The following is a 24,423-nucleotide window of genomic DNA, read 5'->3' as shown; positions in this document are numbered from 1 at the left end:
CTACAGTCGTCTGCCTGTTATAACAGCATATATTAGAAAGAAAAGCAATCGAGCAAAAATAAATATTCTATACGCAAGTCTTTCACAGACTCCTGCAATAGCAACGTGGACCTTTAGAAGTCCTCAAACTGAAGTACTGTGTTACAACATGTATCCCTCCTACTAATTTACATCACAATTAGCTTCATGTAATTACCTGTCCACCAGCTTATCTTTGATTTACACCAAAGAGGTTAGTCTATCTATGAGTTAGTTAAAGGAGAAATGGCTTATTTCGTCTGAAGTCAGATATTGACATACATTCACAGTCAGATATTTCATCTATGAATAAATATAATGAAGATTCTCAGTTTCACTTCATATTACTTGTTGTTCATTACTCTGGCATACATAAGTATAATATTCTTTCCTGGGCCAGAATAAAGTTGTCATGGCGATGAATGCTGCCATTGCCAGAGAGCGTGTGACTGTGATATATATGTGTGTGTGTGTGTGTGTGTGTGTGTGTGGGCGGTTGACACTTGAATGGCAGCAGTCAGTAGCAGAGTCTTTTAGGTGTAGACCTTTTTATAGAGGTTTATAGTGAACCCCTTTCTCTCTCTCTCACACACACACACACACACACACACACACACACACACAGCAGCTTCAGGCAGGGAGGTACATGTTTTTTCAACTTATGTAATTAAGTCTAGAATAATTGCTCAGAGGTTCCTCTCTTCCTCTCCTCCCTCTCGCTCTCCTCTTCTTTACTTGACAGAGGAATGTAATTAAAAAAGGCAAGAGAGAGCTTTCCTGAGGTTTGATCATTGTCTCCATCCTCTAATGGAGAGCTTAGACCCACCGTCTATCATCGACAGCTAGAGAGGGGGATACGGACAGAGATTCGGAGAGAGCAGGAGGAGATATTGGACGAGCGATGGAGATAGAGAGATCCATCAGTGAGAGGGGAGAGTGATCAGAGAAAGGCAGGTTAGAGCTGAGGCAAACAGAACATCAAGCTCACAGAGAAAAGGTAAAGAAGAGGAGAAACAGATCAAGGAGAGGAAGAGGAGGACAGTCAGTGAAGAAGAAAGTGATACATTATAGTTTTTTTTTCTCTCCAGGAGGAGTCCATGTATTGAAATGGAAACTATTCACAAACTGCAACAGCAAAGACATTTGTTTCCCATTATGGGGCCACTTTCAAATAAGGCACCAAGGGTTATAAGATGTAACTAATGGCTTTATTTATGGTTAATAAATCTTTTACCAAAGTCAATTAAGCTGACTCTGCAGTTAAAAGGTTTAGTTCATCATTAATAAGACTTTCTAAGACATAAGCAAGTGAGACCAGTGATATTTACTTTTATTAATGGCTTATAACTGATCTGTAAAGCATGTTTTGTTTTTGATTTATTTATTTACCAGTAATAAAGCCATTACCTACATATTATAAAGTCCATTTAAAGAATTGGGCTTTTAAGAAAGCAATAAAGTCATGATGGAATCTTGTCGTACTAAATTTTTAACTGGTTTGTGGCTTAGGGTCGTGTGTAAAAGTTGACCCCCTTTACAGTACGTGTGTGTGTGTGTGTGTGTGTGTGTGTGTGTGTGTGTGTGTGTGTGTGTGTGTGTGTGTGTGTGTGTGTGTGTGTGTGTGTGTATCAGTGTGCTCGCCGGGAATTACGTTTTTCCTCTGAACCTGTGCCAAGGTGTGGGATTTGCCGGAATTCAGCGTGCTTGCCAGTCACTTACACTGTAGTACAAACGCAGCAGCTGGGGAAGAGGACTAATATGTATAATGCACGAGGACGCCTCCAGCTAATGCATTTGCGCTGTTGCCAAGCCGGGCAAAAAACCCTGTCAGACCTCTCATCTCCCCGTATCTGACACGTAGCAGGACAAAGTGTCGCCCATGTTTACTTACCCGACTCTCCGTTTCGACCCAACATGTATCATTTCTCACCTCGCCTTCAGAGAGGTGTGCATCTATGTGTGAGAGAGGCGACAACTGTGCCTGTGCAGCGGTTTTGGCTTCAAATCTTGACTTTTATTGAACAAGTGTAAAAAAAAATAGAACAGCATGTGGAGATAATTTCTCTTGTTTCCACTGTGATTCCACTTGTTTGAAGGATTAAGTTAATCCAGTGACATTTTGTTGATACCGGCCTCTGAGTCTGAGTTGATTGAAGATATCGACAGAAAATAAGACAGCGCTGAAAACAAGTGAAATTATCTTTCCACTGTCATCTGTTTTTTAAAGTTGAACAAATGAATCTAAGAACAAATACAAAGATGGAGGAGAAGTCCCGTCCTTGGACTTTGACAGTTCTAAATAACAACCAGAACCCAACTCAAGCTTCACTTACTTCAACTTGTATTCAGAATTTAAAGTGGAATTGAAAAAAAAAAAACTGTGTTGTAAGGCCACGTGGTTACTTTGGTCTTCTAGACAAGTTGTTCCAAATAATGCCAAACCAACTAAGAAACTCTTGATCCACAAACCTGCAAGACTAGTCCAGACTTTAATAAGGGTCTTACAGCTTTTTTTGTCCAAATCCCAACAAAGCAAACTTCACTAAAGCTGTCTAATCAATATCTGCCTCTCTTATCCATCCCCATGTCTGTTTGACTCATATCAAACCACTGCGGCATGGCAACATAAGACGAACTGGATCCCACTTTATCTAATGATTGCAACAACTGTATTTTACTGATGAATTAACATAGTTTTGATCCGAAAAGAATCTTTGTCAAGTGAGACGCACCAACCTATAGAGGATCCTTATCCTTGTAAGAATTAAACAAACCCTATAACCAATAATTAAGACTATCCAATAAAGGTCCTCTGTAGGAGAGACACAAGGACAATGTGTCCAATTAAAAAGGTCTGTTTGACTGATCAAAATGAAGTCTATCAATCTTTGTGTAGCAATTAACTGTTGAAGTTGAACTTGGGAGCTTCTGAGTACACAGGACTAAAATTGGTCAAAGATTAAGCAACCAAGATCATGAATCTTACCAGACATTCGATGCCAAATTTCAATAGTTTTGCTTCAGACACACTCGTTGATATCCGTCCCCTAGACAGGACATGACAAATAAACCTCCCGTCAAACTTCTTATGCTGCCTGCCGCTGTCTCCTGGGCTCCCATGATGCTCTGCTATCCCAGGTCTTAATTCCCAGCTGACCACGGCTCAATGAGCTGCTGTCACATGGGGGCCCTCTCTTCCAGCGCAAACCAGAACCCAAGCAATTTACATACGTAATTGAGTGGAAAGCAATTGTGCCGGGGAGCCTCTCGCCACAAGTCGCTACGGATACGCATGTGTATGTGTCTGTTTGTGTGTGCAGACGTCAAGGAGAAAGGAATGCTGTTTATTAAATCTGGTTTATTACAACTTTATAGTTCTGCCTATCATTTCTATCAGTGATAAAAACACTGTATTCACCAAAGTAATTGTTGACATCTGGGAACATGCCGACATGAGTCCGATGAGGCAAAAATACAAGCTCTGAAAAGTTCAGTTGGATTATAAATAAGCTAAGAGTTTGGCTCAGAGGTTCTCGACGCCTGAGCTGTTTGCAACCAGGACGCGAGGGACCCATTTGATTCAGCAACAAAAGCATTTTTCCTCATCATTCCATCACTCCAAAAGCAATGGGATCCAGATTTTGAACTGTGTGAGAAGCCACTTAGCTAGTCAGCCTGTGTGTATATTTAGTACTGTCACAACTAGCTAGGCAAGTAAAAAGACAGATTCACCATCTTTCTGCAACAATGGTGCAAATATAAAGAAGGTGAGCGCAGCCCAAACATTGGTAAGTTTGTTTAGTTAACATTGAAGCAGGAAGTCAGTCAACCATACAAAGTGTAATATGTCAGCTGGGGCTCATCCATTAATTAGAAAGTCGGTATTCAATCCCCAACATCTCCAGTCTGCATATCAAAGTGGATTTGCTCCTGAAGGCTGTGCCATTGGTATGCTTCAGCTTCTGCCATCAGTGTACGAATCTGTATGAAATGATGGAATGTAGAGCAAGTTTGAGTTCTCAGAAGACTGAAAAGCCCTTTTACATATACCTGGTAATAATTCCATTGATTACCTCTGTTGTACCTTCTCCAAATATCCTAGAAGTTTGTCTACAACCTATGTGATGGTCTGTCTGCTCATGTTCCTTGCCATGTCTGAGGCAATTACAGCAATTTGGCCACATTCCATGTCTCCCCATTTAATCTAATGCTTGAGTACTTGTTGAATAATTATCAATGTTAGGAATGAGACTAGATCAAAGTTGAAATAAACCAGAATTACTCTTTAAGAACCTTTTAAAAACCCAATCATTGATGTTATCAGGCATCATCAGTCTAGACTCTAGAGGCAAACCTTTTATCTTTATGTGAGTATGCATGTGCTGTACATATTTTATACTCACCAGGTGTTTTTTGACATACGGCTACATTTGTGCATGTGGTGTGTATCATGTACAAGCTTTCTCCATTCTCTTGACCTGAAGAGCTTTCATCAGTCACGTACTCTTTAAGTATGGAAACCCTTCAACTGTTTTAAAGTTGAGACATGCAATGCAGAGATAATGTACACAAGTATCCTCCTCTGGCCAATAGACCTCCACGCTGTTCATACTCCAACTGCACGCCAACACTCCTCCATAAGCTATTCTAAGCTCCTAAATAGATTGTGTTGTTTTATAATAGATTATAGGGCTGATACCCTCTGATGTGTGTCAACACAGCAGGACTTTGTTTGTCTTCAGCAATCGGCTCGCTCTGTCAGATCGACTGCGATAGAAAGATTATCAAAAGCGCACGTATTCGATGTGTGCTCTGCAAAGCCACACTGGTATTTAAGCACTTTTGCAGATTAAAAAGGAGCCGAGTTTTGTTTCTTTAAGTCCCTCTGAATGTGTCACACACCCCTACAGTCTCTAGAGCAGACACAGGAAGTTTAGAGCCTGCTTTTATCTGCCGTGCACAATAGCAGCACTGTGCTTCCCAAAGCTTGAGTTATTACTCAGAGGAAATCGTTACAGAGGAAGAATGCATCAAAGTCCTTTGATTGTAGAGGATCATAACTTGTGCTACAGGAGAGGAATTGTAGTGTCGGTTTGCCCTCCTTCTATTCCCCTGTTTTGCTGCATCCCCAAAAAGTCCACAGTCTTATCTATGAATTGGTGAGTCAAGCTCAGTTTCAACCTTAATGTGAAGTTAGAGCAGCCTTCTTACACACTTACAGTTTGACAAGAGTGCCACTTGTTGGTAAGTAACGTTACTGCGGCAGGAGATATGAGATGATAACAAGGCGTTTCTCTTCATCACTTTAGAAATTCTACAAACTTTTACACATTCACAAAAATGTTTCAAACTTTTGTTAATTAACTGAAAGATTGAAAAATAACAGAGCTGTAATTCATGTTGAAGTATTTTTCCTTTTTTTAAATTGGGTTGGAATACAAAAAGTGGTCACTACATACCTCTGAAGAGTCGCAAGATGAGAAAACAAAAAAGGCAGAATGTAACATTTGTGCCACACACAGTTAGATTCAAGACTTTCTGAAAGAGGAAGTTAAGAAATTGGAAAATAAATATCCCAAAATATTACAAAACAAGAATAAAGCCCTCATCTTTGCCAAACTCCTTTTATTCTAGTGGATATTTTTCCTCCACCCCACAAAAGAATAGTCCAACCAAACAACCAGAGAGGTCACCAACATAGAATTGATGTATAAAAACAAAGAATATGGTGGTTTGGATGCTGTAGAGCTCAGTGACAGATTAAAAATTGCTTTTGTAAAAACAAAACAAACAAAACAAAAACCATCTGCTTCCATCACCAGAAATTCTCTCTTAAAAAATGTGAGTCTGTCAGAGAGCATTACGGACGTCTTGTGGCTGCTATCTGTGGGAAAACTTGATGTTAGAGCTGTTGCGTGTTAGACTTGTTGTGTAACAGCAAAAGAATGTCCAACCATTTACTGCAATGATGATGAGACACAGCAGCATCTTCTAATGGACTGTTACAGAGCTCAGAAAGCAGTGTACAATTTCTAAATATTTAGTTATAAATGTATCATGTATTGTATTATGGAAGATGAACTGCCATCCAAGCATTCAGAACTGATACAGATAATTATAGTAAGTATTGTATGTTTAAAACTGTGGAAAACAAGATGTGCTATGATAATAAAACAGGCTGTAACCCAGAGGAGAAGAAGTCTGGATCATACTGGACTTATGAACTAACAGCACTTAATTCAATATATTACTAAATTCTTTATGTACATTTTATATGGGTCAGTGACAAATAGGAGTTGGCAAGATGAGCAATTCAAAAATATGTTAAAAACTAGCAACTAGCAAAAGCAGCATCAGGTTTGTTAAAATGTACATTTAGTATTTTTGTTGGTTTTATATCATTTAAATGACATTTGCACCATTTTTTACCAAAAGTAAGACCGAATGCTCCTGAAAATGTCAAATGGTGTAACCACAAAAGAATGATACGTATTAAATATTGTATCCTCCTACAGTTTATTTAAGTGGACTTATACTAATAATGACTTCATTTAAAAATGTAAGTGTTTCCTGATTGACATGATTTCCTGATTAAATGTAATATTTAGAACAATATAATTTATTTAATATAAAAAGTTATAATGTAAGATCATGCCAAACTAGTTGATATGATGTTTTATTGAGAATTGAGTGTTTTTAAACAAGTTGAATTATTTGGTACAAAGTTTTTATGGTTACACCGCTTAGACATTTTTGCCATAATCCTCTAATATATTCTCTCAAAATGGATTAAAAGCAGAAATTTGATGCTGGGTCCACAAAACTTAAATTCAATCAGGATCTTTGAAAAACACAAGTAGAATTTGCTTGGCTTTAAACGTCTACGATCTCAATCAATCAATCAGTCTTTATTTATATAGATTCTGAAAGGTTGTGAAGCTGTGTTTTACATTACATGCATTTCTGCCTCTTTCATTGGTGCACTATACTATAATAGTGTCAATCATTTTGGTTCGTAACTGTTTTCAACTGCAGTCTTGAACCCAAACTGTAAAACTCAACAGGATGGCATGAAAGGTTTCTCCAGTCATTTAGTTTCAGCACTTTCGTAAACGTGGAAGACTTGCAAGATACAGATTTTTTAAAAAAACAACATATATTTAAAGTCAGTCTCCAAAAAGCACTGCTTCCTACAAACAGGACAGCATCTTCCATCAAGACTCAACCTGACTTGTACATTCCCGCGTGGGAAGTGGGACTCCTGTCAAAATAAATTCAGCCCAATCTGAGACCCCCCCCCTCCGATGGCATCATCATTGCTATTTCCTCTGACTTGACAAAACCTCCTCCAGACACCAAACATTACAGAGAGTCCTGACATCCAGCTTCGGGCAAACCTTTGTTCCCACACTAGCATGAGTAATTTAATGCAATCTCTCACCAAGCATTCCTTCCATCACTCTTTCTGGGGAAAAAAATAAAGTGTGTTTACAATCTGCTGCATCCCATCCCAGACTCATCCATACACTCTCTTCTTCTGTTGACCTGCTGATGTTTAACTAAGGCTTATGGGGAAATCCTTTGCAGCAAACAACAGAAATATTGCATTACATATATATATATATATATTGGATATTTTTTTACCTTTATAAAAACACATGGAGTAAACCACTGGAGTAGTTGCTGAGATGTTAAAATCAGTGGAGTGCTCCTTTTTAGAACCGTCTAAACTTTTTAGAGAGTAATGGCTATTTGCATCACTGGATAGTTGTGAAACATTCCACAGCGCTGCTATTTCAGGCTGTTATGCGCCACTGGATCTCATTTAATTTAAACACACAGAAGGATCCCCCGCCACCTAAATAACAACATTTCCATGAGGTTAAAACTGTAAATACACACACACACACACACACATACATTCATGTCACGTGATTTTAACCTTTCTTGTCTTGCTGTGGATTTTCTGTCAGGGTTTGATGCTCGGATGTGTGTGTGGGCGGACTGTGTGTGTGTATGTGTGTGTGTGTGTGTGTGTGTGTGTGTGTCCTGAGGATGTCCAGCTGTCAGAGCTCAACTAGGTTAAACTGAGTGATGTCCTTTAAATAGAGACATATGGGCAGAGGCAGGCTGACCTGATTGATGGTCTTGCCCCACAGGGACGTGCAGAGAAACCACAGTTAGACACGAGCCTTTAAAATATGAAATCTTTTTACCGTTCATACTGTACAAACCCAAGAGTTTGCTATTTTTAACATGTAAATAAATACTCTATTGCCCACCAGCAGGCACTTCTTAATTCCTATCATCACCCAGCTATGGCCGACGGCAATTTAGAGGGTTAGGAATGCAGGATTGTGACTGCAGAAGTGTTTGTTAAATCCCTAAATCCATAATAAAAAGTGATGAGGGGAAAAAGCTCTGCCATCTCTGAGCAAATGCTCTCAAGGTGCCCCTGAGCAAGGCACTGAACCATAAGCTTTCTAGTGGAGCTGCTTGGCTGTCAACAGCAAACACAGCAGGCGGCTCCCAGGTGCAAACAAAGAGAACACACACACACACACACGTTCAGCCAGCTTTCACTAAATAAATACAAAGAAAGACTGTTATAGTAGTCGGAATAATACTCTCTCCTGTTCTTCTGACTTACCAGTCCACCGCTTGTCCTTATTGGCCTTCTTCTGGCAACCAAACAAACACCAGGCCTTTAATTGACCATGCTGCTCAGGAAAGTGTATGCGTTCAGAAAAAGCAGCAGTGACACACAAACACACAGCTCTCAAGTAGCGCGGCCAGCCACCGCCGACTAATTGCAGTCACGACGAGCACACTGAGAAGAACTGATGCGTGTGCGCTCACCGACTAGCCGGTGTGTCTCAAGGCTTTCGTTGTCCTTATCTAATATAATAAAGAGAAGACTCGTCTGCAGCCTCAGAGTTCAAGCAGGGCGGGGTAAAGCCGTGTCAAGCTCATGTGAAGGGAGAGTTTGATGTTGTTTCACTTTCACGGTAAGAGTGAAGAGAATAGACAGAGGAATCTTAGAGAAATCACAGATGAAAACAATGAAAATATACAGTATGTAAATATACACATAATAAAGCCATATTACATCTGTCAAAAATGAAGGAAAATCAATAAACATTAAGGACTGGAAACATGGAAGACTTGAATGTTAATATTTGGTGACTGTTCTCACACATTACATCCTACTCTGACAACAACAAATTAATACATTTTATAAGATGCAACCAAGATGAAATTATACCAGATGACCATTTATGGAACCTTAAGCAAGATTTGACCCAAACCCTTAAATTCCCTGTAAGCGTATTACAGGTCAAATAAGGCAATTAGCCATGTTAATGCAAATAACAATGCTGTTTTAAAGTTAATAGTGCTAATTGATTGTCTCACACTACTGTTTTCAATGTCAAGAAGCAACGTCCTCTTTTAGGATGTGCAACTTTTAGTTTGGCCTCAGGCACTATCATACAAAATCCACACCTGTCTTTCTACAGTATTGAACTCCTTCAACAAGTGACATGAAAAACCACAGCAAACTTTGTATTTCAGATCTGCTTGGATATTCGTGCTTGCTTGACAAGTCAGTAGAGGAAACAGTGTAGAGCTGTACAAGAGTTTTTCTGTGAGTAAGTGAAAGAAGGTAGAGTCAGAGGAGAAAGCATGTGTACTTGTGAGTGCATTTATACAGCTGGGTATAATTAATGTCTTCAATAATCATTACAAACTTAGCTTTTCTTTCCTACGCTATGGTCTCATCACTGCTTTGCTTTCATTAAACTGAATGAAAGAAATTGACTTAAACACTTTCTGTACAGACCAGCTGTAAACAACACCACCAACATCTACAAACCCTCATTTGACAGCTTCCCGCCTCTCGCAGACTCTAATAATGAATGTGATTGGTTCATTAGTCCCTATCGATCAGCCCTATCGGTAGCTTTACTCCTGAGTGTCCAGGACATAATTGTGATTGGTGGGTTGGCAGGTGGCGAGCTCCCGTGTTTAATGCCTTCACTTTATGAGCTATAAAAGTGAAAATAGGTAATCGATACGGTGTCGTCACGGGCAACATGTGAGGTTGATGGAAAGTTCTTATGTCTTAGAGGATGGCTTTGAATAAATGTGCGTGGTTAGTATTGATATGAGGAGGAAAGCATTTTTTGGACTTCCACAGATTGCTGCCGATTATGTCGTTGGATGTCTCCCTCTGATCATTTCACCTCCGTCTCTGTTTCAGGTCGTGCTGGTGGGTTCATCCATAAACGAAAGGGATCAGATGTTGTTCATCAGCACCGACGAGGGTTCCTCTTTCCAGCGGCAGTCCATCTCCTTCATCCCAGACACGCTCATCTTCCACCCCAAGGAAGAAGACAAGCTCCTGGCCTACTGCAAGGAGGGAAGGGTGGGTATCACAGCTCTGTAGACACATTCAAATAAATAGTTGATTTGGTAGCTGAAAGGATGAACAAGAAGACAACAGCGACGTTACAACAGTGAGAGATCTCTGCTGTGCAGCAATGCATTAAATTTCAATTTTCACACGCACCAGCAGAACACCAACCTCAGAGAAAACTTGATGTGTGATTTACCATACGACAGTACTGCCACAGGGCAAATCATCTTAAGCAAGTGAATAATGCAAGTGAAATGAAAAAAACAGTGGCCATATCCCAACACACACACACTCTTTGATATTATATTTCAGACTGAAAACATGTTGCACTCTCTCAGCAGGGAACCATTTGAAATATATTAACCAGAAAGAGAGAAAAAGACTGGATTAAGATATGACAAATACACACAGTGAGTCTATATGAATAGCCCCTTTTTATACCTTCATCTCAACAATATCTCTTTGGTCAGGATTTCAGATGCACCAATGATTCTGTTCTTAAAAGATAATTCCAATTTATTATACTATTATTTACTTCTTGGGTCTTAACTTAAATAATAACAGTCAATCACTCAAGTTATAAGCAGCAACAGCAGTTCAGCTAGATGATCTTAAACCACATTATTTGAAGGTAAAACCAAAGGAGTCAAATTATAGGTAACATTTGGAAGTTTAAGGTGGACCCTTATAAAGATAGAAGATAGGGCAGGACAGCCCAACCTCCTCTCCCCCAAAGTCTAGACACTAGTGGTAGTAGTGCAAAAAATGGTTAATGGAGCCCTTTGGACGAGTCTCCCTGGATATCATGGAGGTGATGGAGAGGAGGTGAGTTGTGCAATAGTTGATCTGAAAGAAAGAAAGGTAGAACGACCAAAACCATCTGAGAAGTCGTCCTTGGATACTGTTTGGAAAGTTTGAGTGGGCACTTTAAAAAAAATACTTGGCAAGTGATTGGATATACCACCTGTCTATCATGGCGAACTTCAACCAAACAGATGAACAAACTATATGATGTAGTTGGAGAACTCTTACTGAAACCAGTCGGGAGAAGAGAGAAAACATCTTTTCCATTGAGAAAAGCCTTCAGTGCCGTTCTTGCTCTTTTCTCAATAAAGAAATACATCGTAGTTCAAATATAACTAATAACAGCCTGACAACATGGATTCTCATGTGATCTTGCCAATTCAGCTGCCTCACAAGGTAAAGGGATGAGACCTTCCTCATTGAACTCGCACCAAAGCTTCATTTTAGGTAACACTTTTCACTTGCTACTCATCAACACTGACAACACATACTACATAAATCATCAGGCACAGTTTTTTCATTACACGATTCCCGGTGAATGCCTCGTCGGCCTGTTTTGACAAAGTAAAACTGTCAGTGTTAATAGATGTGATAAAATAGTCTAATTAAAAATGACAATTATACTTTGAAGGGTGATTTCTCTGGTGCTTGTTAATAACTCTCCTACAGCAGATAATAGTTCTGCTACATGGCTCTCCACATCATACACTGATGTTTTTCCATCCAACTCTCTCTGCTACACAGTGGAGTTAATTGCTTCCATTGTTCTAACATGTCAGTCCAGCCCCAACAAACATGACCACTGAGACATCAGTCCGCCATCCTATGTAGTACTTATGTCTCGTTGTCAGGAAGCACTGAGATGATTCAGTTGATGAGACATTCAGACCTACAGCATGGAGTCCCATTTATATTAGAAAACATAATCCCAATCTTCATTGCTTCATATTGTTCCATCCAGAGTTTTATGCATCCCTGAACACACACATTCAATTTTTGCATAACAAATTGTTTTGTTTTAAATTAGAAGGAAATTATAACAAAATTCATCAACAGTTGAACAGTTTAGAAACCTTAATTAGGTCTTAATTTTCAGAACATCAGGCACATAAATGAAAGAAGAGATGATAAGTAAAATGTCTCTTACAATATGCACATTACAATGGAAGATGACATCTAAGCATTTTCCTCTAATGAAGCAAAACACTTCAAAAAGGTTCCACAGAGGCCTAAAGTAGTTAAATTCTTCTGACTACTGGTGAGCCATGCCACTTGGTGAACGGACTGCTCTTCTTCCTTTATCCAGCCACGTCTTCACACATAAGGCCATGGATCTCACTGTATCCATGGCAGTCCCACAGAGCCTCTCACAATCAGAATGCCACAAGCAACATCCTCATCCTGTTAGGAATGCTTCTTCCTCTATTTGCCTTGTATTCAGTCAACCCAAGGTGGGCCTCTTGTTCATTCACATGTAGGACACCACACAAAGCCCTCAACTCATCTTCTCCAAATTGAGGATTGTCGTGGCCCCAATCGTCAGGGTTGAGGACTACCATTTGATTTATAAGGCTAGTATAAGCCGATTTCAGCTGACTATGACACTACTATGTGCACTGTTTGCTGTGATTGTGAAACATCTTTCTTTCATATTCTCCGCCATTGCTTGGATGAACTAACCAGAGTTGACGATGGGAGTCTTGCCAACTCTTAACTGCTCTGCCTTGAATTCCATCACTTCCTTTGCTTGGCTGGTGTCAACTACATGTTGTCCTGGGTACCCACTGAGCCTTTCTATGTATTTGACATACATTGTGATGATGTCACGGGCCTTTGGGAGTGCAGTCTTCCTGTTTTGAAGAATATCTGACAAGGTCTTGAGTTCAGTCCGAAAAAACTTTTCAGGAAGTGTATGGAACACAACTTGAGCACAGAAAGCAGACCTTTGAATTTGGCCCTTTTCTCTGCTGCTGTCCCTTGTATCATCCTCTAATGTCTCTCTGCTATGTTGTGCCAAGGCTGGATGAGAGTGCCAAGCTGCAGAGACTGCCCTGCAGCAACTCAAAGGTGAAGCCAATATTAAACAAGCAATCCTCAAGGTAGGTAGAAAGGCAATGGGCTCCATGTCTTCATCAACACTATCCTTCAGAAACACACATAGTGTTGATTTTGTGCCCAACCCTGGTTTACTCATCAGCCAATACTGTGATCTTTCTCTTGGTCTCTGCTATCTCTATTATCCTTGAATCAGCAGAATTAGCATATTGCAGGTCAGTCAGACTCTCAAAGTCTGTGAAAGGCTTGTTGTTCTTGGCCACATTATACCCTGGCAGTAGACTCAAATGCAGACTCCTGACTATTGGCATTCCTATTCAGAAGTATATCTTTCTTTACTGTCTGAAGAATCCTGATTGCTTCATTATGTGCTGTGGAGTTCCTGTAGTGATAAAAGCTAGATATCCTTTGAGATACCAAATGGAGTTACCTTTTTCTCATCCCATTGAACAGCAATGTTAACATCATGGGATTCCATGAGACCCAGATCCTTCACATCCTGATATGGGGTACAGCCTAACTTTCCATAACAAGCATATACCCATTCATTTCTTTGCCTGGACTGTTCATACTGCTTTTATTTGCATATAGAAGGGTAAGCAGTAGCCTCAGCATCATTACCTGTGCTTGTGTTTGAGGGTCATACCACTTCTTTTTGCTGAGTCCCTGCCTCTTCAATCTGGCCCTGTGCATTCTCCTAACTTTAACCACCACATTCTCAGATTCTCTCTTTTCTCTTAAATATTTTAATAATTGTTCTTTGGATTCTGCTTTATGTATTTTCAATCAAATTAAATTCTTCAACAAAGCATGTCCCTTGAACATTTTTCATCCCTTTTTTTCCAATTGCAAATATGGTGGTAATGTCTCAGCCAACCACAAAAATTGAAATTGAAATGAATGAAATCAAATTTTGGTGGAATCATTTATCATTTGTTCTTGCACAGTGAAAGTGTGCTGTTATGTTCATGAAAAAAAATCAAAAATATGGGTACAATAAATCAAACGCACCCTTCCAAGCACTATGTGTGTTTAGGAAGTAAAGATGTGCACCAACACCATTATTATGCCAGAGTTACAGAACAAACCACAGAAGTCACACAGCTTGTTTGACCTGGTGTCCGTGTTGTTCAAATAAAACAGAACACTATGAAACATCACAACGTATTTTGTCTGTCATCATCAACGTCGGCTTGCCAAAAACCCACAGCACTCGATATCAGACAGTCACCCGCAGCAGAAGTACATGTTAGCCAGTAACTAAACAGTTTTAGTAAGGCAGCAGGGTTTCCTCCAGCACAGATTAAAAACCCACAGGTCTGAGCTCTGCACAGACAAACTGGAAGCATTTAGAAGCTATTTATAAGAAAACAAACTGTTGCTTATGTTGACCTATCGTTAGCAGATGTGTTTGCTTGTTGGTAATGCGATGGGTTGTATGTGGGCAGGCAGCTGCTGTCCACACTTCCTGATACTGCATACTGGCACTAAATCATGTTGAGTTGTGGTATGGACCATACCGGCCTACTGTCTGTTGTGTATTAATACAAAACAGAAACTCTTTGGTTGACCTGTGAAGTAGGCTTTAGTGGGCACAAACCAGGGACAGTGCTTTTCACTGACAAATGGGAAAAGGAATGAAAATTTGACCAACAAAATACCTCAAAAAAGGTCATTCTCAATGTCACATTTGTTTTGAGGTAAGTGACAATGACAATGTGTCAATATGAAACCCTATAATACAATCTCTGGCTCACACAGTCATTGTCCATTTGGAGAGAAAAAAATGGTTTTCTGTGCTTACCTTTTAGAAAATAATATTTCTTACACTTTTTCCATTAGAATGAGAAAAGCATTATTTTGTAGTGTTGTGTATGTGTTGCTCTTATCAACATACAATAGATACAAAGATACACTGAAGATGTTAAAATATTCCAGGCACAGATTTTCTTTCTCATCCGTCTAACCTTCAGTCATGACTGTTATCACTGTGGATGAACTCCCACTACAACAACATCTTGTTAGTCTCTAAAATAAATAATAAAAATAGATCATTTTATTTTTTAATTCATGCTTTGTAATTGAATTATTTTACTTTACAATTGCTTTCTTTCTTTTTTTAGCTCTTCATTATAATCTATTAATTTATCTGAACACTGAGTTTAGTTATTGGTGTATTATGTTTTTATCTTTCAAGGTTGGATTTCTTAAAGAGTAGACAACCATTAAAATGAGAAAACTTTGTTTTGTTAGCAGAACAAAACATATGTTTTAATAAGTGTATAATCACCTGAAAATTGTGTTTTTTTAAGCTTTGAATAAGCTCTTTATTTCTACATAGGGAGTGGGTCCTCTTCCATGGAGCCCACCATGTTGCACCACCATGTTTCTACAGTAACTCAGAATGGACAAACCAAACACTGGATCTAGGAGGACCTTTTGCATTTTTTGCAGGTTTTATGGCCACTGTATGTTCTGTATGCTTGAAAGACGAGGGTGAAGGGTTATACAGTTGGTTGCAATGTGCCAAAAACCTACATACTGGTCCTTTAAAATCTCTATACAGACCATGCCAGACCCAATTCTGTTCCTATCACTTCCTGCAGTTGACCTTTTAAATAAAGGTAAAACGCCACAAAAATAATAAAAAGCAGATCATGTTCTGATTCAGTTAAAGCAAATAATGAATCGATCCGTTTCACACATTATTTCACATCTCTGAATACAAGACACATTCCACCCCCCTAATTGAAAAATGAAGTACAGAGTGAAAACTGAGCTAGAGAGATAGAGGTGCGACATTAGGTCCAATAGTTCATAAGTTTGAGTCGGCTCCACTCCTCCTCAACTTTAATAATTTACACGTAATTAAACAAGAAATTCAATTAGGTTTTAATCTGTTCCATATGGGCAGAGCGCAGATGGAAGCGAGGAATCCATTCAAACAGAACAAAAAAATCATTTAGCTGGAGGATGATGGGAGGACGCATAGCAGCACATGTAAATGAAGCTGGTTTGTGAGGGCAGAGACAGATCTCTATCAAGGTCGGCTGTAGCTTTTCCTCTCCGCAGCCAGAAATGTGCAGTTGGAATTTGCTTTGGGCCGGAGGTGTGTTTGATCATTGATGACTCGTATCTTCCGATGACCCTGAGCGGAGGGAAAGCTTGTTATGAGCTGAATGTAGAGAGGATGCACTGCCTTCCGCTGTCAATGACCAATTTCATAGTTTTGGTAAAAGTGTGTGTGTTTGTGTGTTTTTCACAGTATAGGAAGTTTTGCACAATGTGTGGGGAAATCTTTTTTTTCTCAGCTCCAGTGTGCTGTTCAGACATCAAGGATATCTTGTTTCTAGAAATCAATAGATTTTCATTTTGGGTGCGATCAATGCCGCACAAGCCCAGGAAACACACACCTACACAAACACACATCAGTGGCTTCTGGTGGGGTGGACAGTAGGAAAACCAACCCATGAGCATCATGTTATTTACACTGGTGGGCTACTTACCTCCATTTTCTTGTGCTCAAGTTATGTTCAAATTCAGAATTTCAATAATGGAGAAGAGAGAAAAATGAATGTATAAATGATAGAGAGGATTTAGTAATATTTTATTTCAAATAATTACTCTTTTTTTTTTGTATTTTGATCTCCCTCTTGCTTCTCAACCTCCTCTGCACTACACAGCAAACCGCACACTCACACAAACACACCAAACCTGTTATGATTAATAATGAATTGAGCTCAGTCTTTACTTGGTGAACCGTGAAATTCAGTAGCATGATTGGGTGAACTTTTTTTTCCAAATAGACTCTACATTTATCCTCCTTTTGTACTGGATACAGCTCATAAATGGGCTTTATTATTTAACGCTAAATGCTTTGAGTGTGTTTTTTTTGTCTAATTGCAGTGTTTTTGTGTGTGTGTGTTGTTGTTTTTTTCCAGCTTTTTGCTTCCGCAGACCTGGGTCGCAAGTGGACATTGCTTCAGGAGCGGGTGACCAAGGACAGAGTCTACTGGTTAGTTCAACTTTATTTTCTCATTACTAAAGTCATTTAAAGACTTGAGCTCAATACAAAGAGCATCTCTCTGTTGATGACTTGTTGATTGATGCACACAGAGAAGACCTTGGTACACAGACATAAGACATAGTTTTGTAAGGATAAGATAGAAAAATGTGATGTGAGGAAAAATCATATTAAGGGTACAAGGGCGTCCTTTGAATGAAGTCAAATACTTAGCATGGTAACACTCCTTCCCATTCAGCGGGCCTATAATGCTGAAGACCTTCAGAGCTAAAGTAAATAAAAGACTGTGTCATCTGCCAGAATTTAAAGAAATAGTTCAACACACTTCAATATGCTTACTTGCTTTCCTCCCTCTGTGCCTTAACTACAGAGATTTAGTCAAGATGTGGTTAGCCTAGCTTAGCATAAAGACTGGTTTCAGCTAATCTGACAAGCTAGTCTAAAGTTCAAAGTTCCTACAGCTCACCAATAAACACATTCTATCTCATTTCTCAAAACTGTACACAATGTAATAACAACAACATGTGGTTTCCAGGAGAATTTAGGTGCTGGAACTATTTGTTGGCGAACTACAGCCAGGTGCAGTGATATTGTCAAAGTTGTACTTTAATACCAACCACATCCTTTTAACTATTTTATTTTACATTTCTGGCTATGTGTGAGATAAACAAACACATTGTGTGAATAAGACAACTTTAGCAGTGTTGCTAGGTATATTTTTCAACTTTAGAAAGAGCCTTGCTAGCTGTCTCCCCCAGTTCCAGGATTCCAGTTTGTATGCTAAGCTAAGCTAAGCTAACTATAGCCTAACTTTGCTCTGTACTTTATGCACAGACATGAATTTGATGTTAATCTTCTCATCGCACTCTCAGAAAAAAAAGGTTAATAAGAGTTTTTCCTGAAATGTTGAACTGTTTTCTTCAGGTTTTAATCAGCTTGTCATTGTATAGAAGTTTTATATTCTTGTTATATAGAATGAATGGAATAGATACACATACTCTCAGTCCTTCATGTTGGTAAGTCAGATGAACTGCTGAGCTCATCTATATTGTTTTAGTTTCCATGGTAGCATCTCATCATTTACACTATATTGCCTAAACAATAAAATCATATCTTCAGCAATAACATCCCACATATTAATAAATCAGTTTTTACTTTGAACATAATACAGAAAACTTCTGCTCCCGTTTTCTTCTTAAATTAGAAGTTTGAATTGGATTTTGCTCGTAATTCTTTGAGTTTATGTAGCAGAACCTTTTTATCGATGAATGTCTTGATAGTTTTGTGTTTTTCTGCGGCAGGGAAAGCACCCACAGCAGGTGGAGGTATACAACTTCTCCCCCGCTCACAGCTTGAGTTATCCTTCCCCTCCTCACTCTCACCTTATCTTATATCATGTATCTCTTCCTCTTTATCTCCTTCTTTCTTTTCTCCCTTCATCCCACATCTGAGTTCGCAGTCTTTTAAAAATCTTTCCTCAACTTCTTTCCACTCCGCCCCGTCCAATCTGCGTTAGTGTAAGATGATGCATTTGAATGTGCTGCGTTTAACTACAATTGAGTACACTCTTTCTCATCTTCTGAAAGTCAGAGGGGCATTGCAAGCTCCCGTGAGTTTGCTTCTTCTCACTGCTGATAGTAAATGAGCTGGCTGGCACGCACAGACACTTCTGATTTATTCCTCCGACTCTAACGCACAAATCATCCACACTCTGTGCTGTAAAAAAAAAAAAAGAGAGAAAGTGGGGGAGGGAGAGAGGGAGGGAAGGCTGGAGAGGCAGAGAAACAACGTTCAGTGCTTACTGCTCTAGACTAAAGTTACATATCAGATTTGGGATCTGAAGGTTCAACTTGACCCCTGTAATGAAGAGTTATCTTCAATCTATCTTAAAGGAATAGTTGCCTTTTTTTGCTTTCTTTCAGAGAGTGAGATGAGAAGATTGATATCAGTCTCATGTCTGTGTCTAACTTAGCATAAAGACTCGAGGAGGCAAGAGGGAAACGGCTAACCTGACTCTGTCCAAAGCCCCAAAACAGCTCTATAACTCACTATTAGCACTTGTTTTTTTTGTAAATGAACAGAAATGTATATATTTGTAGTTCTAAGAGGAGTTTTATGATGGTTCTACCTGCTTTTACTGGTTTCTGTGTCTATACAATAGGACTAAAGTTGTCAGTCTCACTGTTTAGGACTGCAGGAGGCTGTGCACAGTCATTGACCCTGGTTGTTGTGTGCCAAGAAGTAGTTCCAGCACTGAACTTCCCTTATTACACCAAATTGGATATGGAAATATGGATACATAAACAAAACACAGCATCTTAATACCTAATCAATGGGTCACATGAACGAACCTACAAAGAATTATTACTACAGGTCTCCTCAGCTCTATAGAGAGTTTTACAATCTGAAACTTTACTGTTTTTCTTCAGTGTCAGCAGTGTGTTATAATAAACCCACTATACACTATCTTCCCAGCACCGAACAGCAGGCAGACACAGTTAATATCTAACTGGTGAACATAGTGGAGCATTTAACAGCTAAAGAGCCAGATAGTTTTTCAGGAGTAGGTGACCAAACATCTAGAGGGAGAATGAATAGGTGGCTTAAACCATGACTACAAATGAATGCTAATGTCTCTGCTGTGAACATGTTCACCATAACAATATTATGAGGTGGTAATGTTTCGGATTATTGGCATCGTACTCAAGTGTGAATTAATTCTTGCAGGTTTGAGCACACAGAGAAAAGATTGGTTTCTGTCCTCTGATCTCACTCTCAGAAACGAAAACACACACATTTCCCAGGATGTTGAACTATTCTGAAGTTCACCAACAAGTTACTTCTCACATCTGGATTTCATCACATCCCCAGTTTTTGTATCAAACATGGTCTGGCTAAAGCTGTATCAAGGAAGTAGAAGATCGGATGATTATTTTACAGTGTATATTTAATCCACGCTGCTCTGAAATCTAATCACGTGCTGTTATATTTTATTTGGCTCAGTTAAAAATGGCCTGCAGCAATGTGCACTCAGGTATTCAGGGTTGCATATATAGTACTGTAAGGTTGCGACCTGCTCAGGCACTCCCTTCAAAAAAAAAGTGTTGACATGCCTGTGCATACATGTGCTGTAAATGTGTGTGGTCAGAGTAGACAGAGGTAGCTGGTAGTTGGCTCTGGCTCTGGCCCTAGCCTTGCCTGTGGCCTAAGAGTCATAAAAGCAACAAGAGAACAGGAGTCTGGCAGCCAGTACACATAAATCACATAAAAAACATCACATTAAAACCAATCTGCTGCTGGGGTGGTCTGGCCAAATGTGTTCCGGTGGGCCTTGTTTTTGTGATCCCAGAGCTATAAAGTTTGTGTTTGTCACCCTGAATGGAAAGAAAACAGCAGTTTTTGAAATTGAACTGGCATTGCGCAGGACGACAACTGACAACAAAAGCAAACATTTGAGGATGGGCGATAAAAATGAAATGCTGCGGAAAAGCATGCGGATAAAAGAGTAATCCAATGGCAGTGAAACCAGAGCTGGGATGAAACTGAATTCCAGCCCAAGGAGGATGTTTTTGCAGCATGTTGCACTTCATCCTCCTTTTCCCCCCCCAAAATCAATACCTTTTTCTTTATTTTATCAGCCCCTTGTATCTGTCTATCAGTCATGTCTATCTTTCATTTCATTTCCCCTGCTTCTCTTTTGGCTCTCGCTACATGTCTGCTTTCACTTCCCGAAGCAAAGAAGAAGAATATCCCACACACTTAGTGATGAAAGTCTAACTGGACCAAAGCCTTAGTGGAATGAATAAATGATGTATTGCAAGTGCGGAGAACGCGTTTACCTTCACTCTTGGGCATTTGCATTTCAAGCATGCAGCTGACACTTTTATCCATAGTAACTTGCACTGAGTAAGAAAGCAGACGTTCAAAGTTTTGGCCAAGGACACTTCAGCAGGACTCATAGAGGCAGTTTGGTTGTAATAGGTAATAGCAAAGACACCTGTAGCTACATACGTTTAATAGTTACTGACAAGTTGTTTCCCAGTCCTTTTTCTTTCTTTGCCTCTGTCCTCCATCAATCCGATTCCCATTTCTAGACAGGACCATTCCTTGTTACCCAACTGGTGACCTCTAGTGGTTGTATGAACAGTTACATCACACAATCACCATTCAGACTACCCTCAGCAGCAGGGACTGACCTGAGCCACTCTATACAGTTTTGTCACATGTACTAATCACATTTGATTCATTGATCACCACATTCTACATGATTATCAGAGAACTGGTTCTGACAACAGTATCATATTGTAACAAACAAGGAAAACTATTTTCTCAGTGGGGAAGAAGGGGGGAATTTTAAGGAGGTAACTGAATATTTGAATGTATCTTAAAACATGTCTGGAGGGGATCCTTAGATTTTATTGCAGTAACTCTCAAAACTTTCAAAAGGGATATCACATTTTGGCAAGTAACAAACTTATGTAAGAACAACTGAGGTTCTGATACTTTCCTTGACTACTGTATTTCCAGTCTGGAACACTTTCTGCTTTTCCTTCACCAAGAGTAAAAATCTTTGTGCTTTATACTCTATTACCTTTGGTTGACAGCTGTGCACAGCTGTTACCTTAAAGAAGTCAAGTAAATATGGCTGTTATTCAGCAAAAATAGTGGATATCTAAATTGTCAGTGTTTCTGCAACCTGCCAGTGTGTCATTGCGTCTGGTGAAATTTTAAGGATTTTATTTCAGCGATGATGACACTGATGAAGGCCACAAGCCGAGCCGAGCTTTGACTTTTTTAGGCTTTTATTTCAGCTCATATTCCATGTTTGGTGATTGACATGTACATGATAACACGTTTGATAAGGAGCCTTCTCCAGCATCAGTACTTAACTTTAGATAAATGCTATTGATAAGTTTGAGTGCAGGAGTGTTGCTTCAATGACAGTATTTTTCATTTGTGTTATTACTGCTGTCACTCTAGTTGAAGGGATAATAGGGGGCTTCCTCCACTACTGATGACTAGACAACTGAAATCTTTCTCAACCCATCATCACAAGGAATTATGTCCATGATGGACCATTCAACACCTTACGATTTTTGCCAAATACCAACACTCACTGCTAATGCAAGAAAACAAGGAGTTACGATGGACTTTCGTCTTTTACAAACTGTATCTATGATCTTTCTGTAACCTCAACCAAGTGTTTTAGTTCTCCAACTTTAACCATACCATAGTTGCACTGCACAGGTATTGTAGATAGCACTTTTAAACATTAGCAGAGGAACAAGACCAGTAAAAGGATTCTGTTGGCCAATGGGGGGAAATGTTGGTTTTCTTAGACGCTATTGGAACCACATTTATGAAACATTCATTAGAGTCATTTGGATTTCTTTTGGCATCGTCAGCTGTTTGAGAATGAGACTTGTAAAATGTAAAAGTATATCACCAACGATTTTACAGGTATCATTGCCTGAAACTTGACTTTATGTTGGTTTGATGGAGTAATAAACCAGGAAACACTCATATATATTGCTTGATTTTCTTGACTTTCATGCATCAGTAAGCTAACTGCTCATACACATCAACTGAAGAAGCCTGAACTATCATCTTTCTTCATGTTGCTTCCTCTGATCCATCATCCCTTCCTTATTCCTCCCTTCCTCTCTCATCCCTCTATGGCCTGCTAATTGCTCGTAAACTCTCTTTATAGGGAAAGTAATAAGGTTTTAAATCTCCACTCTATCTTTACTGGGCTGGGGAACTTTCACAGACTGCACTACATGGTCCTAATCAGATGAACTGCTTAGTTTACTGCTCGCTGAAGGGCACACAGAGCGAGTGTACTGTAGTGTATATCACTGTGCTTCTAAAAGGGAATAAGTTCATAAACATTTTTGGAGGTTTTTAAGCATGCAAGGCTATTCTGAGTACAACTCAGTGCACTTTCCAGGAAGAGCTGAGCTCTGCATATTTACATGCATTTGTTTACCTGTCATAAAGTTAGTTCAAGATTCTTTGAAATCTTTTTCCATGCCATTTCAGGATATTGACACTTTATCAAAACATTTTTTCAAAAAGGTGAAACTGCAAACAAAGGAACAAGATTCCATGTTTGTTTGTAAAGCTAAGATTTAAAGACTGAATATGAAACGTGACTTTCAACATCAATTAAGATGAGTTGTGCTGTCTGAAATCTGATCTAACGATCTTCTGTGTTGCAGGTCTGTTTCTGGTGTGGATGTGGACCCTGATCTGGTGCACATGGAAATGCAAGATACGAGTGGAGGTACAGTGGTATTCCATCTGCTCAGTTATGTCATGATACTGTAAGGGCTTGGTCACACCAACAGAGCAACATTTTACATTAGAGCAAAATCACTGAATTTTGACAGAATTGCCAAGATTGGTGAATTCCACTTTGGTAGCTTGCATTGTTGACTAATACAAATACACCAAGAGAAACCAACAAGACAAAGCAAAAGCAAGGAGTCACTACATCACCAAGCTTCGAGCGCTACCTTGCTAATGAATTTTGCCGCATCACTTCTGGTGTGACCAGCCACTTAACATGGATTCAGATTGCATTCAAATTGAACACATAGCCGTGTTTATGTACCACAAACCGCTAGTCTCCCAACTGTACCTGTGTTAGTAACCTAGATCATGATTGTCTTAGTGTTAGGTGTTACCGAGTGACAGTGCCAGCCGAAAATGCTGGTACTCTCTGTATTTTTCCTCCAGGCTCTCAACTTTTTCCTTTTATGTCTTTAGATTCATAAATTGAAGTCATAAAGTCTTTGCTCAGTTTAAAAGCTTTTCAATGACTTTAACTCAGTGAAGGTCACCCAAAGTGTATTTGTGTCTGTTTTTGTCCATTTGTTGATGTGTGTCCTCATCACATAACTTGATTAGTTATGTTGGACACTTGATTGAAGCCTATTCAATCAAGTGAACAAAATAGTCTGCACTTGTCTACAGCACATGCTAAGGGGGGAGAAGGATAATGTGTTCATGCCTGATCAAGGTAGTGCAAGTCTTAACATAGCCTGCAGTGTTAAGGCAAGTAATAGAAGAGATGACCTTGCTTTGGGTGGGTGTGTTTGTC

The 24,423-nt window shown here is 39.3% G+C and overlaps 1 protein-coding gene across 1 annotated transcript in view; it reads left to right on the top strand.

Moving 5' to 3' along the window:
* Positions 1 to 24,423, top strand: part of sorcs2 (sortilin-related VPS10 domain containing receptor 2) — a 296,952-nt gene that overhangs the window by 220,462 nt on the left and 52,067 nt on the right. The window contains exons 4-6 of the mRNA XM_053343432.1: positions 10,280 to 10,444; positions 17,236 to 17,309; positions 23,540 to 23,604. Of these exons, the coding sequence (XP_053199407.1) occupies positions 10,280 to 10,444; positions 17,236 to 17,309; positions 23,540 to 23,604 (304 nt within the window). The remainder of the gene's footprint in view (positions 1 to 10,279; positions 10,445 to 17,235; positions 17,310 to 23,539; positions 23,605 to 24,423) is intronic.

This window comes from Scomber japonicus, chromosome 22 (genome assembly GCF_027409825.1).
Source record: "Scomber japonicus isolate fScoJap1 chromosome 22, fScoJap1.pri, whole genome shotgun sequence".
In the NCBI taxonomy this organism is placed as follows: domain Eukaryota; kingdom Metazoa; phylum Chordata; class Actinopteri; order Scombriformes; family Scombridae; genus Scomber; species Scomber japonicus.
The sequence above is the reverse complement of the archived record's forward strand: the minus strand, read 5'-3'. Positions and strand labels throughout refer to the sequence as shown.